The following is a 21,551-nucleotide window of genomic DNA, read 5'->3' as shown; positions in this document are numbered from 1 at the left end:
AAATGTGCTGTATACATATTGCAGCCCTTAGTCTTTATTACTACAAAATATATAGTTTCAGGCTCAGACTAGGTCATAGCAAGAACAATGCAAGCAGAAATGAGGAATGGAAAAAGAAAATCACTTCGAATAATACCAAGAGAAGTTAAACCACAACCATGGAACAATTTAGCACTAATTTATAAATTAAACTACCGATGCTGCTCAATCCCTGTGACACTATTCCTCAAGAAAGATTTTTTTTTGCCAGGACACAGACTGTTAACTGTGTAAAAAGGTTACTAGTACCTTCTTTCATGGCGAGGAAACAATCTCACTTAAAACCAGGTAACCCTACCCTTGATCTCATTTTTTATCTAGATGTTGCTGAATGTGCCACTGTATTTTCCATCATGTTTTTCTAAGCTTCCATAGCTGAGACATACTTGGCTCTGTCTCCAGTAGGCAGAACCAAGTTTAATGTCTGATTTAGAGTGTGGCAGATGAGTATTCTGACACAAATGTGAGCTTTATCCTGTCTGCTTTTCTAAGAGTGCAGTAGGGTATAATGCAATATCTGTTATGTTTGTGAAGTACACATCTGCCAAACTTTAAATAAGACCCATAGTGCTTTATAATGATTTGTGAATGTCATTTTAACAACCATGCAGAGGGTTGTCTCATTTTTGTATGCCACATTGTTTTCTTTTCAACTAAATACTTCTGCAGTTTCCCAGATTTGGACCCTCTTTTGTAATAACTTCACTGCTATCAGCTGTTGCCATGGTAGTTGATCCCACCCTCTCAATCTGCTGCTCTGGAAGTCACTTTCACAAGCAACATATTATTATGGGGTACTTATTTAGAAACAAGTCACCTCTATTTCCTACATACCCATCATTCTGCTCTACCCTTCCATTAAATGTCAATGTTTATTTTAATGTATTGTGTGTCTTTCTAGAAGGTGGTATCGGGTATTCTGTCTGAAGATTTCTTTATAAAGCTGTTAGAAATTGGGTTCTGGTAGGCAGGGGTATGCACCCTGTCCAAGCAGAAACCACAATCCTAGTCAGGGTAAATCAGATGCACACCATAAATTAATCTGTACTCACCCCTGTTAGCTTGGCACAGAGCAGGTGGGCTTAAAATAAGAGGCAATGTGTAAAGTATACTGTATGTGCAAAACTTAAAACAGTAAAACAGTGAAAACAACACCAAACTATACCACACCTACTTAGAAAAATTTATCTTAATTTAATGAACAAGACCAGAACAAAAAGAATCCAATAAATAGAAATAGACATATGATTTTTTCAAAGAATAAATGTGCAAGTAGAGCTTAGAAGCAATAAGCGCCTATAGAGTTGTCTGGTCGCGCTGGACTGGTTCCGTCACTAGTTCAGGTGACCAGGGATGGAGTGCATACTGGCTACAGGACGCACGCAAGGCTCGCCGACCAACTGCAGCTTATTCCCTTATTCCTTGCCGCAGCATGATATCCGTGGATGATTCTCAGACATTTTGGGTGTTACGCTGGATTTTCCACACAACTGATGTGCTGCATCAGTTTAAAGTGCGATGCACTGGCTCCGAGTGCAGTGGTTCTGCATTCGATGCACCAGGTTACTCCACGCTGGAGAGGTAATGCATGAATGCTTCTCCATGCAGTGGCAGTTATGCATTTGAGCCGAAGAGGTTTTCTGGAGGTGATGCAGCAGTTCAGAATGCAATGCGCTGGTCTGGTCTATGCATCTGTGGTGGTGTGTCAATCCCGATCTCACAGCAGGTGATGCGCTGGTTCTGGTCGGTACCACGGCATTGACGCACAGGTTCTAGCAGATGCAGCACCTTTAACTCACTTCCAAGGGCCCTGGACTGGGTGGGCACCATTTGGCATTGCAAGCCTTGCTGCAAGCAAAGTCCAGGTGCTATTCGTAGATGAAAAGGGAAGTATTTGATGTCCCTGAAACTTCAGTACAGGAGGCAAGCCAGCAAGCCCTTAGAGTCACATTGGCTATGGGGATGTAGAGATGTAGGTCCAGTCCTTTTCACTCCCAGGCAAAGAGCGCAGCAGGCAGAAGGGCAGGCACAGCAAAGCAGGAGTCCAGCAAAGTCCAGTGGAATCCAGCTGAGTGACAGTCCCTTCAGCAGCACAGCAGTCTTTCTTCCTGGCAGAACGTCCTCAGGTTCAGAAGTATACTGAAGTGGAGGGATCTGAAGTCCTGTTCTTACACCCAGTGGTGCCTTTGGAGTGGGGGAGACTTCAAAGTGAGGCCTTTGAAGTGCACAGAGCACTTGTCCTTCCTGCCCCTGCTCCAGACAGACTACAGGGAGTTTTGCAGCCCTTTGGGTGGGCTCAAGACACAGCCCATTCAGGTGTGTCAGCTCATCTCCCCCATCCTGCCCAGGATGGCCCATCAACATATCAACATGCAGATGGCCACTCAGTCACACCTAAGCTCCATTTGTGTGTGGATGTCTGGAGGGAATGCACAAAGGCCAGCTGCTGCCCTCCCCCTGCAGCTATTCAGAAACAGGTATAGGGCACAGATTGGTTAAAGTAAGAAAATGCTAACCTAAAACTGTCATTTTCAGAATTACAATAAAAATTCCGACTTCACCACAAGTTGGGATTTTAAATTGTGGTTCAGGAGACCGCAATTACCCTAATAAAATGCACTAAGACAATCCCAATGTTAACCTATGGGAGAGATAGGGTTTGCAGTAGTTGAATTTTTTTTTTATAGTTTTTCCACTACCTGAACATGTAATACTAAAAAAGTTAGTGTTCAACTTTTTAAAAACATCAATCCCTGTCCTTGGGCTGTCCCGAGCCTACCATAAGGCTGACTTATATGTATTAAATAGGAAGGATTTGGCCCGTCAAGGGGGATAACTTGCCAAGTTGACATGGCAGTTTGAAACTGCATGCACAGGTTCTGCAGCGGCAGGCCGGAGACATGTTTAAGGGGGCTACTGAAGTGGGTGGCACAGTCAGTGCTGCAGGCCCACTTGTAGCATTTAAGTTACAGGACCTGGGCACATGTACCCCCCCTTATTAGTGACTTATAAGTAAATTAAATACACCTGTTTTGGATATGCCAATTTTACCATGTTTTCAGAACTGTGTACATGAACTTTAGCACTTGTTAGCAGTGGTAAAGTGCCAGAGTCCTAAAGCCAGCAAAGACAAATTCAAAAGAAAATGGAGAGAAAAAGCAAAGGTCTGTATATGACCCTGCAGAAAGGGCCAGCTCCAACACAAGCAGACTCCAGCTGTGGAATCTCACTCAGTACATTATTTTGGTTATGATTTTAGGAGCGATCGCAAATCTTTCACACACTTACAAAGACCATAATAGTGAACATAAAGAAATATGAAATTGATTTAAGTCATAAAAACTCAAGCATTTTTATCTTCTGGAAGGTTACAATGGAGGGAGATGATAAGATGTTCATGGCCATTTGGGCACCATTCACAAACATCAGTATCCTGTTCATGCCACCTTTTCCATTCAGGACCCAAATTTCCCCATTTTGCATTCTGACCCTTTATGCCTACAGCTCTCTCTGGCAGGCCTTTGTATTCACCTCCTTCAATGTCCACTAGGCCCATATGTCTAAGGCACCGTTAGAGCCCTTTCAGCATTCTGACAACCTTGGCTACATTGTGCATTCTAATGAGCATACCTACCTTAGGCATCATGGTGCACACCTTGAAGTTTCCCATTCACCTTGAATAACTGAATTGCCTGTAACAATTAAATGCTCCCTCAGACTTTACTTTCTTCACACTTCAGATTTCCTGCCAATATTAGAAATCCATATACTCCTTTGACAGATCTACCATTTGACCACATAATGGTATAGCCATCTGATATTAGACACCCTAATGACACCATCAACAAACTGCACCCTGAAGAACCCACCTCCACCTGCACTGTGAAGCAATCTACACCTTGTTTCACACAAAGCTACCCTTCTTTCCACCAGCAGTACTATGCTGTGTCCACAAAGCTATATGCCTAAAAACATTGATCAAGCAAATGTTTATGCTCCAGGTTTCCGCGGTCAGAAAGGGTAAACCGGCGGTCTCCCGCCGGTTTACCGCTGCCCTCAGAATCCCCCATGGCGGCGCAGCTTGCTGCGCCGCCATGGGGGATTCTGACCCCCCCTACCGCCATCCTGTTCATGGCGGGAAAGCCGCCATGAACAGGATGGCGGTAGGGGGGGTCGCGGGGCCCCTGGGGGTCCCTGCCGTGCCCATGCCAATGGCATGGGCACGGCAGGGGCCCCCGTAAGAGGGCCCCGCTTGTATTTCACTGTCTGCATTGCAGACAGTGAAATACGCGACGGGTGCAGTAGCACCCGTCGCACCTTCCCACTCCGCCGGCTCGATTACGAGCCGGCTTCATGGTGGGAAGGTCGTTTTCCCCTGGGCTGGCGGGCGGCCTTTTGAAGGCCGCCCGCCAGCCCAGGGGAAAACTCAAAATACCCGCCGCGGTCTTCCGACCGCGGTACGGTATTTTGGCGGCTCCCGCCGGGCGCGCGGTGACCGCGCCCGGCGGGAGTCAGAATGACCCCCTAAGTCTTCTTTTCTGTTTGCTAATTTGAAAGTTTAATAGCAGAAGTGTTCTCATGTTTGATTAAATATATTCTAATGCACATGTGTTTGTGTGGGACAGAGAGAATGCCCATTTTCCCTTGTGCAGATGTTAGTTTCACCCCCCAGCAATGGATATTACAGAAAGGGCAGAAAGAAAGGTATGACAAATCTTTGTAATTCAAAGGAACCCATTATTGCTCAAAGCAAGTGCAAATAGCTCTCGCTCTCCCAGACCCCAAACTTAACATGGTCCTTTTGGTTTAATAATAATTTGTTATTTCTCCTGGTCTGTGTGCATTTTGTTGTTAATTTGTGACTCATTTGAAGCCATTTAATATTTTTTACTTCTCCTAATGTACTCTTGTTTGTTTTACTATTTCTGTTTGCCCCGTTCTCCTGTTGTCTAAATTTCGTATTGTGTCTATATTCTATCATGCATATCTGTTACATTTCACACATAGGGTTTGAAGGGTTAATGAAGTATTAAAATTGATATATGTTTAAACAACTTTGGTACTGATATCATCATTCCTTCACTTGTTATTTGCTAAAATTCAGAAATCCCTGATCCTTCTTAAAGTAGATAATGTTTTGGCATTAATATTTTACTTTTTTCTGGTCCTCTACAATCTTTCAGCTTACTTTTGTTTTACCCAAATTGCCTGCCATTTTAGCTATTTAATTTCCATTTAGACATGTGTAACTAAGGACGTAATTTTTGTCCAGCCTTCTCCCACTTTCCCTATCTGCTTTTGCTGGTGTTATGATACTGCTAAGCATTATCAAGGAACATGTACTTTCTCTTAAAATATATCCAGTGAAAATGGTTTCACCAAATTTTCCTATTTAACTTTCTTCGAGGTGACAATACTTGACACAGAAAATGCACTCTTGGTGTACACGCTACATAGAATATGTAGAGTGTTGGCGGGATGTTAACAACAGCCACATGGATCAGCCATCCGGGAGAGCGACAGGTACAGCTCGCAAAACTGAAGGTTTCACAGCTTTTCCTTTGAAGTGGAGATTACAAAAGGGACTGTCAGAAACTGCAGTCTTTAAATCATAGAGCCATTCTAAACATTTTGCCAGTGTACCTGACCAGGTCAGCAGAGCCTAAAGCCATTGGAGGGCAGTTCTTATGGCAGAGGGATGCCCCAGGCACCCATGATATTCTCTCCAACTCCCCCAGGTTAATGCAGCAGTCGCAGTCAGTGGATAGTTTAGAGGAAAGCAAGAGAAAAGAGGAAGAAGACAGAGAGATGAGAGTAGAGAAAGACAGCATTTGCACATTTTGGGGGGGAAATCTTGGTTCCGGCTCTAGAATCCCATAAGTAGGAAAACCAGTTGCAGTGACGACAGAATATAGTACACCTCATCTCTTTAAACAAGTAGTTAGAGAGCAAGATGAGGCTCCAGCAAAAACATTAAGGCTAGTGTCATCTTTGATGAGGAAATCAGAAAATGTTTGCAGTGAACTGAGATGGGTATTGCTAAAAGAAGGAGGTGGGGATTTTGTCAGAAAGTAGCCAGGAATGGATTTGGGGGGTGTTCTAATCTCTGGCTAGTGCACAGGATATCATTAGCAACTTTCCACCACCACCTCAGAACATTTCTGCACCTGGAAAAATCTATCCTGAAGGTTTAAGACTCTGCTTGACCACTGCAAGAAAGACATTCCAAGAATTGTACACTACTTCTAGCACCCAATGAATTAGAACCACTCTCCAAATCTCAAACAGTCGGAACCCTATTACCTGCTGATGGGACACAAAAAGCAGGAATCCTGTCTCCAAGAAGCCCCAGCTGACAGCTCTGGACTGAACCCTACAGGAACCCTCATTGGAGAGGCATAGCATCTAGAAACATATACTGGCAATGTAAGAAACCTAGGATTACCCAGTGGGAACTTTCACAGGTGTTGGATAGATTTTGGACTGAAGCCCTTATTAATAGTTGAGGGGAGGTGGAGCATTGATCCAACAGTATCAGACATCCTTTCTGTCTGCCATTTTATTGTGAATGAAAGAATCCATTTCCAAGGATGCACTCCTGTATATAACTAACAACGTTAAGCGTTAGGTGGCGCAGTATCCTGTTTCCTGGGATTCAAAGGTTTCAAATCTCTTACCCTACTAACCAAGTATTCAGGTGTAGAACATCTGCACACTGCTGCATGGGCTCCTCTGGGCTGTCCCTTTAAATACAAAATTCTTATGGATTTTATTCAAAATGTAAACTCCAATATATCCTAGTTAGAAATCTATCTTTATTGTTCAATAACATATATTATGTTTTTCCATACAATTTGAGAAAACATATCTCTTTCTGTATTACTCTTCAAAGCATCTTTTGAAGCAGCATAATAGATTTGTAAATTTGTGACTGTCCCACATTCACTAAAATCTAAATTATGTTAGACATTTTCCACCTGCAGCACACAAAAAAACAAGGTTTTATTCTGTATATGTCCTGGGGCCATGTGTATCCCTGCATGGCTAGGAGCCATGCCCCTCTGGAAGATTCTGAGAACCATAAAATAATGATCCTTTATCAGGAATATAACTTTGAGGGTCCCAATGGAGAACAGAATCCTATTGTAACAATGGTACAAGAGTGTCAATGACACTGTGTGCGATTCCCAATGGGGCCGCAGATGACCTACCTATTCATGGGGTAGGTCGTAATTTGCGACCCCATTGGGAATGGCCACCCTCACAGGGATGGTGGCCTGCTGGAGACAGCCAGACCACCATGTCTGTGACTGATTTTAAATAAAGTAGGTTTTTTTTTGTTTGAAATGCAGCTCGTTTTCCTTAAAGGAAAAAGAGATGCATTTCAAAATCAAACATGAAAACTTTTCTTTTCATTTTTTCAGAGCAGGCAGTGGTCCGTGGAACCAATGCTTGCTCTGAAAAAATATTTTCTGAAAAAATATTTCCACTACCATTCACGAAGGGGAAGGGGACCATTCAAATTGGTGCTAACAGCGACTGTTTTGCGACCACATTCACGGTCACAAAACAATCATATATACCATCTGGATTCGGTATTAGGAAGGGATGCCCTTGTCATGCCCCTTCCTAATACCGAATTGCAGAACCCAAGCTACGATTCAGTAAAAAGTTACTGAATCGCAGTTCGGGCTTTGTACATCCCAACCAGCATTTTTCAAGTCGCAAACGGGCTGATTCTCCATTTGCGACTTGAAAACTGCTTTGTACATCAGGCCCTTAATAAATATGAGTCTGCTAGACCTGTCAGCCTTAGGGTGGTTTTCCCCAAGCCTTTTGCCTTTATCCCGCCATTTGTTTTGAATTCATTTTCATTGGTGTTAGAACTCTAACCAGTACTAAAGTGGTTGTGTTCACTCCTTGAAACGTGGATAAATTGGCCTGACCTTATTAGCATATTTCATTTACTTGCAATCCCAAAGTGAAACCATGTGCCATATACCCAGGGTTTATAAATTAAATGTTAGTAGTGGGGCATGTAACACCTATTGTGCCACCCATTTAAGTAGCATCTTAAAACGTGTCCATGTCAGTCAATGCAGCAAGTATGCAGTAGAAACTGCCAACTCCACTTGTCAAAATAAACCCATTGCGAAGCTTAAAACTCTCTTTTAATTACATATAAGTAACCCCTAAAGTAGGCCCTGGACTGCCCATAGGGCAGAGCACTTTGTAAATAAAAAATGGACATATATGTTTGAGTTTTGCATGTCCTGGCAGTTACAAACTTGCTAATTAATTTTCCACTACTGGGTAACCAACCTCGTTACTGCAATTATTAAGTGATAACTTTTGTTTGAGAGCAAGTTGAACCATCATGTTTAGTTTCTGAAGAGTTGTAACTTAAAATCCTCTTTAATGGTAAAGTTGGATTTTAGGTCACAATTCTGAAAATGTCATTTTTTCAAAGTTAAAATATATAAAAAATTATGGATGAAATGTGCGAAATAATCTCAGCCACTGGTAGTTACTCAGGAATGCATCCCAATCCATCATTATTTTACACACTATGTCACCTCAGTTTAGACCTGGTTACATGCAAATCAGTGAAGTCAGTTTGGATCCCCTTTTTTATATACTTTAGTGTGTCACCCTAATTGAGATGGGTATGCCTTTATGTGGGTGCTGTGCACACTGTTTTATTGGAACCAAGCTGTACCCAGCTGACGAGCCATGACTATGGTGAAACCAGTCTTGGATTGTTTGTGTTCTGGTTAGGTAGGATATGGCGTGGCAGTTCGGACTGGTCTGTTCTAATTAGAGTAGGTTCAAGACTGTTTTGGATAGAACTGGATCCAACCTGAGGTGACATGATGTGCAAAATAACAATGGATTGGGGTGCTGTCCTGAGTAATTACCAGTGACTGAGATTATTTCAAACATTTCATTCATTACCATTTTGCATGATTAGTGTGTCACCCTAAATGGGATTGGTATGCCCAGACGTGGGTCCCATGCATGCTCTGTCAATGGAATCAGGCTGATAAGTCCATAACTATGGTCCTGAGTTGCTTGTGTTCTGTTTCAGGAAGGACTTGCCTTGGCAATTCAAACTGGACTGTTCCAATTGGAGCAGGGTCAAGACTGACTTGCATATAGCTTAAGCACAATTGAGTAGACATGGTGTACAAAATAATGATAGATTGGGATGCATTTCCAAGTAATTACCAGTGGCTGTGATTAATTCAAGCATTCAATCCATCACTGTTTTTTATACTTTAGTGTGTCACCCTTAAGTAGGATGGGTATGCTCAGATGTTGGTCCCGTGCACACTGAGCCACTGGAACCAAGCTGTAGCCGGCTGATTAGTTCATGACTAGGGCAAAACCTGTCTTGGGTTGCTTGTGTCCAGGTTTAGGTAGAAAAAGGCTTGGCGGTTCAGACTGGACTGTTCCAATTGGAGAAGAGTCAAGACTGATTCGCATATAGCTGGGTCTAAACTGAGGTGACATGGTGTGCAGAATAACGAAGAATTGAGATGCAGGCCTGAGTAATTATCAATGGCTGAGATTAATTCAAGTATTCCATCCATCACTTTTTTGTATACGTTACTTTCAGAAGTTGGCATTTTCTTGTACTAACCATTTGGTGCCTGCAGCTTGTGCCTACATCACATGACTATGAGTGAGTGGTAAGTAGCCTTTGTATATTGCTGTAAGACAGCCACACAATAGAGGGCTAGGTATGCCTGAATGGGCCAGGATGGGGAGGGCAGAGCTGTGCACACCCCACTAGAAATTCAACAGGCTGTGTCCTGCTCTCACACAAAAAACTTCACACCAACCTTTTGTGCCTGAAGACAGACTGGTGACAGGGCAGGGAGAGAGGAAATTGCAGACACATTTATGACGAGAAACCTCCAGATGTTTCTCACACTTCAAAGGAAGCATCAGGTATAAAAATAGGTCCCTCAGACCCACTCTTCAGCTAACTCCTAGACCTGCAGAAGAACTTTCAGAGGACTGCCTGCTGCTGTGTCTGGTACTGCTTTGTTCCACCAAGAAGGATTGATCTGCTGTCTGAACCCTGTTCTGGACTCTATAGGTCTGTCCACAGTAGCTCCCTCTACTGAGTCACATTATTCTCATTGTACTTGTCCAACACAAACAGTTCTTACAACTTAATAACTGACCCAAATGCCTACCTAATTCAAAGGCTTTCATTTTACCTGCAACAAAAGGCTGAGGGGGTGAGCTACAAACTCATTTTTTAAACTGTCCATCTGCATATTAACCAAATCACTGCAGGTGATGTGTTAATATCCTACACTACCTTACAGGAAACATTTACTCTATTCAACTCCCTATCATAAGGTGATGAACCAAGTTTATTAGTTGTGGCCATGGACCATTTGTGAATCCTTTAGCCAGTCTTGGGTGTTTAGCTAGTAGCATTTTGCATCCTGTGAAATAAAAGTATATGTTGCAAAGATTAAGGGGCACATAGTGAGGTGCCACTTTTCTTGCACCCATTCACCCCCCCAACGCCACCATTCATGTGCCTTATTTACAATCCGGTGCACCATGGCGGTAGTTAGGGGACTAGCATCAGAATTATTTACGCTAGTTCAGCGCTGTGGAGGATTAGCGTTAAAAAAAATTAGAATAATCCTGCTAAGCACTCAGAGGCCCATTGTAACCAATGGAAGCCTCCTTTTAATGTCTGCTCTGAGCAGGTGTTAAAAGTGCCAGCAAAAAAATGACACAAAAAAATCTGTTAGATTTCTTGTGCCATTTTTTTGCCCCCCCCCCCATGAAGGAATGCCCCCTTTGCATACCTTATGCCTGGTGCAGGCATAATGTAGCGCAAATGGTGGCAAAGTGGTGCAATGCTTTGTAAGTATGGTGGGCCGTTTTTGGCCTTCTAGTGCCACATTATTGTAAACATAATGATGCTAATGTGACGTTAGAATGGTGATAGGGCTCATAAATATACTCCTAAGTGTCTATTGTAAGAGCTTAGTGGATGCATTAATACTGCAGTATTAGTGCAAGAAGTAAGTCAGTATTGAGGTGCGCTGTGAGAACTACACTCAGTCTCAGTACTGGGGTACATGCATGTTCGAAAACAATACAGTGTGCTATGTGAGTGATAGGTGAATGTTTTGTTGATGGGATGCGTGTGCATAGTGCAGGTCATTAGAAAGTGCATTTAGAGTTAACTGTGAAAACAATCAACAGAGGAAGAGCACTTCAGGTTATGATATGGATACTACAGCATACTTCTGCTCCATCAACAGAGACAGAGTGTATGAGAGGGTGGCTGACTTGTTTGGCGCTCATTTATTTGCCTGCTATGCATATGCGCCAGCATTTTATATGCACAGATTTTTCTGATAAACACAAAGGGGATTATCTGCTGTTGAGAAATAGTGCAGCTTGATACTGAGGTAGACTCTGAAGTACTGGTATTATTGCCCTTCAAAGGTGGCTACGAAACCTATAATTGTGATCAATATATTTGAAAAACTACATCGCAGGAGAAGCGTTTTGGCCTCAAATCTTCAATCATTTTCTTTGTGTGGCGTGTGAGTCCTCCCAGAAACAATTTTGCTCACTCACTGAACTACATTAGTGCATTTGCAGCCATTTATGTGGAGTTACAAATGCATTCCTGCCTCATAAATATTGAGCAGCAGGAGGTTTACAACTCTTTGCAAATAGGCATTTTGTTCTGCACCTATTATTAGATTGTGAGGTCGCAAAGCAATTGTTGTACACCAGGCCCTTACCCTGTACTTCTCTCTGTCTTGGCGGAGAGCTTAACTGTCTAAAGCCAGAGCCAGTGGGTCTTTGCAAGCTGTGGGAGTGTGTTCCTGTACGTATCATTAGCATATAAAATCTATCCCACCAAAATGCATCAGTTTGTCCGAACATTTTCTACGATGGCCTACTGTTCCTCTTAACATACGGTCTGTATGGAATATCATCTCGTTAATCTCAGACCATCTTGTCCGTTCAATAAGTTGATTTTGCATTACACTTAGTGCAGATACACATAATTGGGGCACTGAATCTATAAGTCAATACTTACAGTGAAAATTACAAAATGTAAGAAAAATAACAGTGGCCTGACCGGCCCCCGGAATATCACAGGTCAAAAGCCACGTGATGCTCAAGTTGTTTCTCAGGATGCCAAGGGTTTATCATCTGATTTTACCTGGACTTCCTCCAGTCCATAATAAGTAATTGTGCAAGACCATAGGAAACCAAGAAGGGAGGCTGGTGTGAGAAGCACAGGATCACTACACTGTCCTAAAATTACATTCTTTGAAAAATGCAAGATTTTTACCAGGTATATGCCCCTTCCTCCATAACAAACAGTGCTTACTAAGGTTGGGAAACTTGATATGAACAGTGGAGGCCATATTGCAAATTAATTTCACACCTGTCAAACTGGATTTCAAACCCTAACCCCACACTGCAATATGGCCAACTGGCTAACTAAGCCCAATCTTTTTTTCTAGTTATTTTACATTTTCGATTTTTTAGCCCATGTCAGAATGTTGCAGGGCAGAAATGATTGTTAGTGCAGTGTGATTCATGTTTAATTTTAGACACTTTTTCTGCGCTGGGTTTTTGTGTCATCATCATATGCCATTCCACTCTCTGCCAGTACACTCTACACCACTCAACTCTATGCCACTCCATTCTACTTCACTCCACACCACTCTATGCCACTCCACTCTACACTACTCTACACTGTTCCACTCCATAGCACTCTATGCCATTCCACTCCACGCCACTCTACACCTCTCTGCTCTCCACTACACCACTCTCGTATACGCCACTCTACTGCACTCCATGCCACTAACTTTAGGCATGCTGAGTAGCAACCAGGCTGCTGTACAACAAGGCAAAAAGACATTGGCAAAGCCAAAAGCTCTAAAATATGTGGGACCTATGGGCTTTACCAATGCTTATTTGTTTTACATATTTTTTCCTGCGAAGGGTCATTGTTTCATCATCACACTATTTCATACATACCTATTTCCTATTTCTTTAAATAGCCACCAGTTTGTATCTAAAAAAACACATAATCATCCTAATAACTGTAAATTAAGGAAAAGCAAACAGTTCTTTCCTTTTCATTGCCGTTTGACGCCCTTCTGCATATTGCCAGTCGACAGTGTTTTTGTGCTTTTCCTGCCACCCCTCTAGCTACTAAGAGCCGGCATGTTGGTCATCTATATGTCAGAACTCTTCAAAAACAACCAATACATTTAATGCAAACTTTCAATAAATCCGTTTTCAAAAAATATGGGCAGCAATGCCTGTACCCAGAGAGTCCAGCCGGTGCCGCTCAGACGCAACTCACAATATGCAATGTGGTGTAGAGTACACATACTTTTCAAGTAATGGAACCTGATCCTAGCAGCATGGGAAACTAGTGGAAAATATGGATGACAAGAAGACCTAGAAAAGCGCAGTCATTCTATTATAAGACGCAGTTATAAAAGGAAGGGTCCCCAAAGGAAGGAAATGGAAACGAATATCTCATGGAAAGTAAATACACATGCACACACGTGCCTGTGCCACATTCCTGCAACATGAAACTGCAGTAAGTTAACTTTACTTAGAACAGCTGCCCCTGCTATCATATATGTTGTTCTTACAAAGGAGTGAGCAACACTAACATCTTTAAAGGGCACAATGTGCCCGCGGTGAACTATGGCTAAATATCTTAGAGGACTGCTTGAAAGAATTTAGCACCTTCTTCCCACACAGAGTGTGCCACAAGAACAAAGATCCTCATCCCTTTCTTAGTCTCCATCATTGGGATGAAGATGGCAGATATTGAAAAGGCCCTCATTAGGAGTTGACCGCAAATACCATACCATTATTTTTTTTCCATGGAATATTAGTTACATCACTGTGAGCTTTTTCACCCAGTATACATTTGCTGTATGGTTTTGAGGTATCCTGATTGAAATGAAGGATTTTTTTTTTTTTAAATCAGATATACTGTTCCAAATTCTGCACATTTTTCAAATATCTGACTAATTTTCTATGTGCAGATGTATTCAGTAATTGCTTGTGAAAGGTGCATGGAGTAATTTTTTGGGGGGTGTGGTACTACTACGAACATCTGATATCTAACATTAAGCAAAATGTTTGAGCGGTTTCCCGCAATTCTGACCTATTTGTAATAAGTAAGTAAGTAAAAGTGAGTAAAATATTTTCAGAGCGCCCGAATGCAGAGTCATCTTGGCGCTAGGGCCTAATAAGAGAACTATGAAATATCTAATTAGAAAGGGGGTAAACAACCAAGGGTCAGATATTTCAACACATTTTGCATTCGCAAATGGTGCAAATTGGCAAATGTGACCGTCTACAAATGCAAAAAAGCCTTTCCAGATGTATAAAAACGCATAGGTAGTGCAATTTTAGGGAATCAATTTTTTTTGTGATTCTCTAAGATTGTGATTATAAATAGGAAATCACAATTTCTGATTCCCTAATATGAAATTGCAAATGGTCATTTAGGAAATGCTATTACCACCAATTCCAAGTTGGTGGTAACAATGTACAATTTAAAAAAATGCATCAAAAATGCATTTTTTTAAGTGACATGTAGCACACACGTGCCCCAAAGCATCTGTGCACTTTACATGTGCACACATTATTTCGGGGTGCATTAAAGGGGGCCTTAGGCCATCGGTACCCTTGGGTTTGAATTTCCCAATTTCCTAACAGGAAATCACAATTTAGGAAATGCAAAACCATTCGCACCTATGGGCCTTCAGGCCCATAGGAAAAAAAGGAGTCACTATCCAAAATAGCGTTTCCCTAATAACGATCACGATTCTGTAGGAATCGCTATTAGGGTAATCTCTATTTTGTTAGATAGCATTTTGCATTCCCTATATAGCGATTTCTTAAAATACGCTATTTACGGAATGCAAAATAGGATTTTGATGCATCTGGCCCCATGTTTTAATGTTCGCTAAAATGTAGCTGATTTGGTTGAGATCTCAAGGAAAGAGGGCATGGTGTTATAAAGCTTGCATGAGGAGAAGGAAAAGCTTCAGCCTCCCCATCTAGCTTTTTTTATCCTTGGAATGGTTACTGACTTGGCCACAACTGATCTAAGGTTACCAATGGGGACATGCCAACCAAAATCTTCTGAAAATAGAGAGGGACAGTTTTATCAAGTGCCTTGTGAACCATACACAAAGCCTTGAATTTGAACCTTTCATAGATAGGCAGCCAATGGAGGCCACGCATGCTCTTTGATATGGAACAGAATTTAGGAATTGTTAAAAGCAGGTGCCACATTTTGCAAAAATTTAAGTTTTAATTGCAACCATTTCTGAGTTCCTAAATATAACACATTGCAATAATTGATCGTAGAAAGGAAGAGGGCCACAATGACCGATTTTTGAAGATATTGAGGGATGTAAAGAAAGATTTTTTACAGTACCTTAAGTAAATGAAAGCAGGAATATGTGACATGGTTAATTTGTTCAGAGAAACAGAGCTGTCCATCATACATACCACCCAGGTACTTCACTTTCCAAGCTCAGGATAGAAGAGGGCCAAGATTGGAGGGCCAGCATGAAGTATTCTATAATGAGATGTTATTGCGAAAGAGGAGCACCTCTGTTTTCTCAGAGGTCAAGTTAATACAGTTTTCCTGCATCTAAATTACAATATGAGCCAAACAGTTTTTAAACTTATTGGCAACCTCATTAACATTAGTTGAAATCGATACAACTTATTATGTGTCGTTGGCGTAAGAGACTGCTGTGAATTTATGAGTCTGAGTGAGTTTCGCCAAGGGGGTGACATCAATGTTGAAAAGTGTGGGGCTTAACGATGACTCCTGAGGCACCTCACAGAGAAGAGAGAACAGGTTAGAAGTAAAATCCCCAAATGCTACCACCTGTTCTCTTTTAGATGACAAAATAAGGATGGTAAAGTTGCACTTCTGATCCAGATTCTCTCTAGCCGGTTAATAAGCAAAGAATGGTTCACTGTATCAAACGTGGCAGAGAAATTGAGAAGAATCAGCACAGCCCTCCCTCCCTTATCTACTAGCATTAAAATTTCCACAGTAGCAGCAACTTAGGCTGATTCTTTGCAGTGCTGAGTTCTGAAAGCAAATTGTGATGGGTCCAAAAGATTGTTGGCACCAAGAAAGGCCAACAGGCCCTCATTAATAGCCTTTTCCAGTAGCTTTGCAGGCAAGAGTAGGCGGGATATGGAGTGGTAGTTTATGGTGTCACCTGGATCAAGGGAGGGTTTTTTTCTGAAGAGGCAGCACCAAGGCCTTTTTCCAGGCTACTGGAAAAGGCCAGAAGTCAGAACATTATTCAGGAGATCAGTAAGCCGTACAGAGATCGTGCTGGAGACCATATACAGTACATGAGACAGACAGGGATCGAAAAGAAAGCCTGACTTACTAGTCTCCAAAAGTCTTATCACTCTGTTTTCAGTGAAAGGAGTAAAACTATCAAGAATATTTAAGGTGCAATCATCATTACTGTGCAGCCTCAAAGAAGACTGCAAGGTAACGGCTAAAGAGTTAGCATCTTGATAGGAAGAAAGTTCATTATTAACACTGTTTACCTTTGTTTGAAAAAACTTTGTTAACTTATTCCAGAAAGCTTGATCAGTGTTAAAAATGTTGTTGTTGTTGCAATTTGAGAGAGTAGTAACAGTCTTAAAAACTGCTCCCATAGAGTCCTTAGCTGTACTATTTTTTTCTGTGTAGTATTTGTTTTTATCTGAGATAATTAGCATTTTACACTCATTTGTAATGAGTGTGTATTTATTTTTCTCTTCAAGATTGTTATCTTTTCTCAATCTTTGTTCTTGGGTACTGCAATTTTGTTTGATTTGTTTCAGCTCAGGGGAATACCACATAGCAGAAGGACTTTTCCTATAACTGCTCATAATTTTTTTCTGGGGCTAGTCTAGTGACTGTGTAGTCTATCCAGGTAGTGAACTTGGTGGTGGAATCTTTTGTATTAGTATCTAGTACTGGACTATGTTTTTTCAAAGCACTTTCAAGCTCAGAGCAATCCATGTTATGCCAAGGGAGGAACATAATAGAATTTAGAGAATTGACAGAGACAGATTTATTGCCTGAAACTGCTAGTTTGAAAAAGACTGCACTATGATCCAACAATGTTAGAGGTTGAACTTTGTCAAAGCTCAATGCTGGGTAGTGTAGTAAGTAAAAAAACAAGTTTATTAGTTAATTAAAACCATAAAACATTTCCTTCCACGTAAACATTTAACAGAACAATTTTAGTGCAAAAAGACAATTACAGTTCTTTGGCTTAGGGTGAAGTGGTAAGTAAAATTTCCTTCCACATAAAACTTTTAAGAAAAAAAACATGCTAGTGCTATAAGGCATTAATAATAGGGCAACAGAACAAACTTATTGAAGGTAAGAAAAATACAACGCAGAATAAAATCTTGTGTTTAAAATGAAATGGTATATAAAGTTTCCTTCCACAAAGAAATATAAAGAAAACAGTGACAGCCCAATGAGGTATTGGTAAAAATGGGACAAAGTGGGAGGAGGCCTTCTATCGATTTTATTTACCCCTACTTAAGTCTGGTTGTTGGTACCAGACTTTATTATGACACAAGCTAAACAACCCAATGGACTACCTAGGAGCCTTTCCTTCTTTAAGATGTTGAAAGTGGGTTATAGGGATTTCGCTATCGTTTCCGCCCTCCCGCTGAGTTGGTTATTTCGAGAGGCTGTGGTTTTTAGAGTGAAAATTTCCAAAAATTGAACCAGCCTAATGTTCAATATTGTATTTCGAGGGTTAAAGGCTGCAATTAATGCTTGTCTGCATGATCTAATTGTTAAACTGTTAAATTATTTTTTTAGTAGGAGTCTCCTTTCGGCCGACAGGGCTGGGCAAATGCAGACCACATGCATCAAGTTTTCATCTGCTAGATGACAGAGACGGCACTCCCGGGAGCCTACTTGCCGCTCCTTCTTCCATTTTGGCATGAGGTCTAAAGTAGGGACTTCACCCAGCCTAAGTCTGAGAAAGGATTGCTTTATTTTCCGTGAGTAGGAACCAGCCATCAGTGGTGATTCTTTAAATGTTTTGTAGGAGTTAAGGATCAACCAACTATGCTCCCTTTTGGCCTATGAGATCTTATCTTCTAACAAGCTCTGTAATTCCATCCAGAGTGTGATTAGCCTTGCGGGTAGGTTGATTAACTAACTGACTTAGGTCAAAACTGTGATGGCAATCGACCAAGTGCTCTGTCTCCATATTTCCCTCAAGCTTTAAGTGAAAATTAAAGTCACCCAATAGGGTAACGTTGGGAAACTTCATGCAGGGCTCCATGAAGGTTGGAACACATAAAACGAACCTGCCTCTTGGACTTGGATGGTTGATACACCAAAGTGCAATTGAAAGCAGTGATGGTGTCAAATTTAAAGGCAAACATCAGAATTCGCTGTCAAAGTGAGTGATGGGATTAAACATGGCCTTGATATAATTGTGATAGATAATCACAATCCCTCCGTCCCTTTAACCTAGTCTATCCACTCTGTAAATATCGTAGCCTTCCAGTATTGCAGTTCTCAGGTCTGGATCCAATGAGGTGTTGGTCCAGGTTTCCATGAGGAACACTAACTCAGGGGCATAAGTATCCCCAAAATCCCCAAATTCATGTTTGTTTGTGATAAGAGATCTGGAGTTCAATAACACACATATAATCAACTCAGATGGGCATCCTAAAACCTGAGTAAGAGGGAGTAATAATACTTCTGTTTCAGTTTCAAAGTTTCTCAGTAAACATTAACGTAATTTCTCTGTTATGGGTTTTCTATTGCTGTTCTTATGAAGTGCATTTCGGATTGCTACAAAGTACCAGGAAGTGTGTAATGAAAAAAATATTTTCTTCAAGTTTTTATTTTCAAAGTGCAAAACATATTACTATTTCCACAATAATAAAAAAAAAACTTACCCATACTTTGCAAAGTTTGCCCAGTATGTCATTATTGTTCTGGTGAGGATTTCCTCCTCCCTTGTGTAATTGAGTCTTCGAACAGTAGGCAATCCAAACACAAATTCGATTTCATATCCATGCATAACACCCATCCATTTTGGCCAAGATAGTTTGGTTGATTGGTGGTCAAAAAAATATAAAAACGCTGTACTCCCGGATTCTGCACACTTTTTAGTGAATTCCAAAACTGGACATATAAAATTATAATCACCCACAATATCATTGAGGGCATCCCGATTCTTCACAGGGTTGTGTTCATCATCATAATTTGTGTATTGAAAAATGACAGATTCAACGCCAAGTTCACTTGCATTTGGAAGTGAGAAGTTGACAATTTCATGGAATTCTTTTCTGTTTATTAGACTTGTGTTATCTTTGCTGAAGCCAGGAGCCCGATATACAAGAAAATATGTCCCTTCATCCTTGTTAACGCCAGTCAGGATCTGTGTCTTTTTTGCATGTCCTGTTTCTAACAGTATGGTAGGCATGTCCGTGAGAAAATCTCCATCAACTGTTGGAGGGAATGTGATTTCAATAACTGAAGAATGGGTTAAAACAGAAAATGTATTTTCAACTATTTCATGTGCCTCTTTATTTCTCAGACAAGCAATTGTCTCTGGCTCATTGCTGTAAGCACAGCCAAGTAAATTAGCTAAGGTCAATGTTCTGTTTACGGCCTCAATGCTAGAAATGATGGCCCATGGTGCTGTAGAAACCCCACTTTGCATTATAGCCCTTGTGAAAAATCGATGACTTTTTAGAGAAAGGACGTGATAACTGACAGAAACTGCACCTGCACTTTCTCCAAAAAGAGTAACACTTTTAGGGTTTCCTCCAAAAGCTGCTATGTTCTCCTGTATCCACTGAAGTGCTAATCTTTGGTCAAATAACCCTACATTTCCAGGTGCTTCCGCATTTCCTGGAAAAGACAAAAAACCAAGGGCACCTACTCTGTAGTTCATAGACACTACAACAACACGTTCAATACGGGCCAAGTACCTTCCATCATAGAGCTCTAAAGAGGCTGTCCCAGTCTCAAAACCACCACCATAAATCCATACCATGACACTTGCATTTTTAGGTTTGGGTGAAGGTATCCATATATTTAGATACAAGCAGTCTTCACTTAGTAGAGTGTTTGGATTCCACATCTCAGATCCAGGAAATCCTGGAAAAGTTTGATCAACATACTGATAGCAGGAATTTCCATATGCTGTAGCATTCCAAATGTGAGACCACGGCTTCCGGGGCTCAGGCTTACGGAATCTTAGGTGACCCATAGGTGGCTCTCCATATGGAATCCCTAAGAAGGCGGTTATTTGCTTTGACAAAACAGAGATATACATTCCTTTGATTTTTCCACTCTTGGTAGAAACTATCAAATCGTCATCTTCAAGCTGAACCTGTGCACTTACAGCAACCACGTATATTAAACTCAGGAAAATAGTGCAGCTAATGCAGAGACTTTTCCCAACGCAGTCCATTCCTGTCACTATAATAAAAAGAAGAAAATAATTAAAAACATACTTTTTAACCTAGAATTTAAAGAAGAAAATAATTAAAAACACACTTTTTACCTATCTTTAAAGTATTAATTACTTGTGTTGTTTTAATTGTTTACAGTATGGCAAATTAGAAACTAATTATAACTGATTTAGTAGATGACAATGGAAAGATTACACGTTACATTAGTGCAAGTTTGCCTTTTACCACCCTCCCATAAAGTTTTAAAATGTTTACTTTTCCTATCATGAAATAAGGTTAAAAGTGTGTGGTGCTAAAGTGAGCCCAGCCATATTCAAACTGGTTATATATCTGAGCAAAAAATAATATTGTAATGGCTAAAAGGGGCATAAGCCATTGTCCGAATATTGAAAATGTGTAATATGTGGGACATAACATGTGGCAAGCCCATTTATTCAATTTCCCTGTAAATAAACTGAATTACTACACATACATTTATCCAAGCCTTTGGCTAGGATGTGTACTCTTGCATAAACCAACAAACACACCAAACTACATCATTAAATTTCCTGATTACAAGTGAGGGCCAAATTTCGAAAACAGGTTTGCACAAGGATCCGGATTATAAATTGTGTGACATTTATCACAGCGTCACAGTTTTCCCCTGATAAAATCCAGCAGGTCAAACCTGTCAAAATGTATTGGAAAAGAGGCCTGTAAAAAAAAGCAAGACATGCAGAATTTGGTGTGCCAAATATGGAGCCTGCATGTTATGCCTCTCTTGCAAGTTAAACTATTGTGGGTCCATTTTAGTTAGTTACTTGGGCTCAGTGATAGTTAGCTTAGGCTTGCAGCCAGTGCCCTTTTACCCAGTTATCATGCCCTGTTATTTTTATTAATGTATTGAAATCTGGCCTGCATCTATTTTTTGCCTATGTGTGTAAGAGACCTGTATGTGGAGTGTAAAGGGTAAGACTTGTTTCCATCATGATTTCCCT

At 41.0% G+C, this 21,551-nt stretch overlaps 1 protein-coding gene across 1 annotated transcript in view; it reads right to left on the bottom strand.

Annotated features, from left to right (window-relative positions):
* BCHE (butyrylcholinesterase) overlaps positions 1-21,551 on the bottom strand; it is a 340,160-nt gene that overhangs the window by 298,197 nt on the left and 20,412 nt on the right. Inside the window, exon 2 of the mRNA XM_069213225.1 lies at positions 19,048-20,581. Within this exon, the coding sequence (XP_069069326.1) occupies positions 19,048-20,581 (1,534 nt within the window). The remainder of the gene's footprint in view (positions 1-19,047; positions 20,582-21,551) is intronic.

This window comes from Pleurodeles waltl, chromosome 11, assembly GCF_031143425.1.
Source record: "Pleurodeles waltl isolate 20211129_DDA chromosome 11, aPleWal1.hap1.20221129, whole genome shotgun sequence".
Lineage (NCBI taxonomy): Eukaryota > Metazoa > Chordata > Amphibia > Caudata > Salamandridae > Pleurodeles > Pleurodeles waltl.
This window is presented reverse-complemented; position numbering and strand designations above follow the sequence as displayed.